The sequence below is a fragment of the Mandrillus leucophaeus genome, unplaced genomic scaffold, assembly GCF_000951045.1.
Source record: "Mandrillus leucophaeus isolate KB7577 unplaced genomic scaffold, Mleu.le_1.0 Scaffold463, whole genome shotgun sequence".
Taxonomy (NCBI): domain Eukaryota; kingdom Metazoa; phylum Chordata; class Mammalia; order Primates; family Cercopithecidae; genus Mandrillus; species Mandrillus leucophaeus.
In genome coordinates this window covers 723,421-727,442 of record NW_012104954.1, presented here as the reverse complement: position 1 = coordinate 727,442, position 4,022 = coordinate 723,421, and the positions used below count along the sequence as shown (strand labels likewise).

The following is a 4,022-nucleotide window of genomic DNA, read 5'->3' as shown; positions in this document are numbered from 1 at the left end:
CAGCCTAGCGCTCCCCCTCGAGGATCGCCTGATGGGCGCTCGGCCCGCCCTAGGGGGAGGGGGCTGGGGCCGAAGTCATCGTCCTGGCGCCTCGCCAGGCTGGGGGTGAGGGGGCGCAGAGCAAAGTTATTACCCTAGGGCTCGTGCCCCTCAGGGCCATCGGCGCCGCTGGAGGCGTAAACATGTTTGTGCAGCAGCCTCGCCCCTCACCACCCCAGGAGCCCCCTCCCGAGGCATAGGACGCCCTGCGTCCCCCACGCACCTGCCTGGCCACCAGGATTCTTCCTACTGCCCTAATTGGACAGGCACCTAGACAGCTTTCTCACTCTTCATTCCACCTCCTCCACTACAACATCCGCCCCCCCACCGCGATCCTCAAGTCCAGCCCAGCTTGTGGGTGGGCGGGAGCGATTTTTAGCTCCTTGCAGCCTTAGAAGATGCTGGTCTCGAGGCTGCGCAGGCGCAAGAGGCGTGCGTCCACTGCACGGAGTGGGACACTGAGGATCGCTGTGGAGTGTGGGGAAGGTGGGGACAAACTCAGGTGTCGGGAGCTCCTACCTCCAAGGTGGGGAGGGATTCTGTAGCCGAGAAGCGTCCTCTGCTCGTCTTCAGCTGCGTTTCTGAGGGGTTAGTAGGGAAGTTCAGGGTTAACACAGAGGTTCGGTCCCAAACATTCCAGAGAGGAAGGTGATGATATCTGTGCCCCAAGGCCCTGCCTGGGGTCTGGCCCTTCTGAGCCTCCTTGGAGCTCAGTCCCAGGCTTGGTAATCTGGAGTTTAGATAAAGCCAAGAATCGGCCCAGACTCAGGCTCCATCCCCAGCCTGAATCTTGGGAAAAGAGGATTCAAACCCTCACCTAGGGCTTCGTCCATTTCTAGACTCCCCTAATCCATCATTCCCGAGGTTGAAGACCAAGGGGAGCTGATCGGTCAGTGCAGCAGGAAAAATGGTGATCAGACTGCAGGAAGGACCTTCCAGGCGTCTGGATAACGCTGGAGCCAGACATGAGTTGGAAAACTAATTTGCTTTCGGAGCCCAGATGGCCCGCTCTCTGGAGCTTAGGCCTCTCTGAAGTGCTCCCCACATTCTCTCCCCCTCCCAGGGGTGGGTTAGGAGAGTGGGTTCCGGGAAAAGGGAGGCAGCTGCGGCAAAGTTAGAGCAAGTGCTGCAGCAGCCAGGCTGGGTTCGCGCCGTCGGGTCTCCGAGAAAAGGGAGGAAATAGGCGGGGCCTGCACTGTGTGTCCCCGCCCTCCGGGCCGGCGTCAACTCTCATTGGCTCGTCGCCACGCGGGACTTTAGACTCCCGCTCAAGACACCGCCCCCAACGCGGGATGCTTCCACTCACCCACCCACCCACTCAACCCGAGGCATGCTCTGGGTCTGGTGACCCATGTCGGAGTCCTGTCCCCACCGCTTTCCTTCTGGTGGGATTAACCACTTCGTTGCCTGGATACACCCACACACGTTGCTGCAACCTCTTAGGAACTGTCGCATCACTGCTGAGGGCCTGAGGGCCCCCTGTGTGCAGCTAGGCTCTAGTAGCTGGGATTACAGGCGCACGCCACCATGCCCGTCTAGTTTTGTATTTTTAGTAGACAGCGAGTTTCGCCATGTTGGCCAGGCTGGTTTTGAACTTCTGACCTCAGGTGATCCGCCCGCCTCGGTCTCCCAAAGTGCTGGAATTACAGGCGTGAGCCACCACGCCCTGGGATCTTATATATAGACAGCATCCTGAGTTCGAATGTCCTGTCTGCAGTGTCAACTATTAATCCCGTGCAGGAGAAGCGGAATCCACTTGGCAGAGCGGCTCTGCAGCTGAGGTTGGAGGTGGCGTCTATCTACACTGACGTCAAAGATCTGAACTTTCGCCGCTCCAGTTTGACCCTTTCTTCGTCCCTAGAATGTTTGGGGGCGCTAGCGGATGGGGCTGGGTTCAAGGTTTTCTTCGTGTTGTGCTTAAAAGCCCTCCAGGGGCTTACCCTCCAAGGCTGGGTTATCCGGGTCTGGACCCCCGGGCTCTGGGCCAGAAAATCCAGGTCTTGATTTCTCTTGGACCATTGCAGACGCGCAGCCAGGTCAACTGGTCCTGGCTGCGGCTCATTCACGCCGGTCGTGCAAAGACAGAGGGAAAACCTGGTTTGGATTACCGGTCACCCGTGGCTCGGGAGGGCAGGGCTGCCCTTTGGCACCGCTTATATGTTTGTCCATTGTACAAGGGGGTGGGACGACCCTCTGGCCCATCCTCTGTCATGCAGCATGTCCCTCCTTAATAACGCCTGTTCTCCGAACTTAGTATTCATTGAGCATTTGCTATGTGCTAGGCACCATGCTAAGGGGTTAGGCATCTGCGTCAACTCACAAAATCCTCAAGGAGACACGGGAGTATTGGAAGGTCATTTGCCAAGGTCATAAAAGGCAAAATTGAGATTTGAACCTAGGGTTTTCTGCTTTTAGAGATCCTAGAAATAGTCTAGAACATCCCTCATTTTCCTCTTGTTGGAGGTTTTGAAACTCTCCCCCAAACCTTTCCACCTGCAGCCCCACTGAGTTTTCTTCCTTCCACCTCACCCTGTGGATAGAAAACTGGCTGGAAGGTGCTGCCCCTTGTCCCCCATTCCTTTCCTCAGAAAAGGGCCAAGACCCCATATCTCCTGATCCCTACAGAGACTTCCTGAGAGCTTGACAAATGGAAGGCGACCTTCTTCAAATGCAGACACATAAAGTTAATACCCACTAATTATTATTATTATTGTCATTATAAAAAATGACTACGTGGCCATCACCTGAATTTCCATTTTTATTTTTTTATTTTTTTAATTTTTTATGTTTTTGTTTTTGTTTTTGTTTTTGTTTTAATTGAGACCGTGTTTCACTCCAGCAGTGGTGTAATCACAGTTCACTATAATCTCGACCTCCTGAGCTCAAGTGATTCTCCCACCTTAGCCTCCCTGGTTCCCATTTTAAATCTCAGTTGTGAGTCACTCTACTTACCTACCCCCCACCCCCTACCCCAACTCTGTGACTCTAGCTGGGAGTCAGATCGATCTGTTGAGGTGTAGATGAGTCATTCATTCTTTCAACCTTTCATTCATTCAACCTTTCATTCATTCATTGAGCATGCCAAGCTTATTCCCGCCTCCAGGCCTTTGCCCTTGCAGTTCCCTCCACCTGGCATTCTCTCTCCACAGATCCTCCCATGGCTGGCTCTTATCTTTCAGCCACCAGCTTAAAAGTCACCTCCACAGAGCAGCCCTCTCTGACAATGTGTCTCCATCCCAGCCATTGTCCATCATATCACCCTGTTTAATTTATTCATAAGACAAATTACTGTCTAAAATGATTTTGTTCACTTCTACACTAATCTTGTTTAGTGTCCCCTTTACCCTACAAATACTAGTCCGAAAAGGCCAGAAACTTTTTTTTCTCCTTGAGACAGAGAGTCTTGCTGTGTTGCCCAGGCTGGTGTTGCCCTGGACTCAAGCGATTCTCCCTCCTCAACCTCCCAAGTAGCTGGGACCAGAGGCGCACACCACCACACCGGGCTTGTAACTTATTCACTGCTGTGTCCCTAGTGCCTAGGATAGGGTCAGCATACAGTAGTGCTCAAGACATATTTTTCAAATAAAGATTCCTATTTCATTTGCACAAACACACACTGAGATGCCAACTCACTTGCCTTTATACAGGACCCCGCCTGTGCACTTGGGTCTCTGTTGGTCTCTGAGGGTCAGGAGAGGAATCACCCGGGGATCCTCTCCCCCAAGAAACTTGGCCCGCAGTGCATGGCCAAGGGTGAAAGTGACAATGCTGAAGAGGGGCCTGTCTTACCCTGCTTCTGCTCCTTCAGGGAGCTGAGCATGCTTGTGGGCAGCAACGGTAGGTCCACGCTGACCTTCATCGTTTTGCTTCTTTGCCTTCCAGAAGGATTTGCCCCTGCCCCGGAAAAGCAGCAGGTGAGCCTTGGGGAGAGACGTGGCGGGGGCTGGCCGCCCCTTCTCCCGCCGGGGTGGGGGCGCCAGGCG

General features: G+C 53.9%; 2 protein-coding genes across 7 annotated transcripts in view; one reads left to right on the top strand and one right to left on the bottom strand.

Moving 5' to 3' along the window:
* RTBDN (retbindin) overlaps nucleotides 1–1,286 on the bottom strand; it is an 11,012-nt gene extending 9,726 nt beyond the window's left edge. For 4 of the 6 annotated variants that reach the window (XM_011994917.1, XM_011994916.1, XM_011994907.1 and 1 more), the window contains exons 1-2: nucleotides 857–1,286; nucleotides 559–620 (exon numbers count right to left, since the gene is read on the bottom strand). In XM_011994917.1, the coding sequence (XP_011850307.1) occupies nucleotides 559–620; nucleotides 857–872 (78 nt within the window). In that variant the 5' untranslated portion in view covers nucleotides 873–1,286. Of the gene's footprint in view, nucleotides 1–262; nucleotides 351–558; nucleotides 621–856 lie in introns of those variants that run through there. The other 2 variants (XM_011994911.1, XM_011994913.1) reach the window with 1 other exon arrangement.
* Nucleotides 1,287–3,782: 2,496 nt separating this feature from the next.
* Nucleotides 3,783–4,022, top strand: part of MAST1 (microtubule associated serine/threonine kinase 1) — a 54,531-nt gene continuing 54,291 nt past the window's right edge. Inside the window, exon 1 of the mRNA XM_011994945.1 lies at nucleotides 3,783–3,953. Coding sequence (XP_011850335.1) covers nucleotides 3,783–3,953 — 171 coding nt within the window. The remainder of the gene's footprint in view (nucleotides 3,954–4,022) is intronic.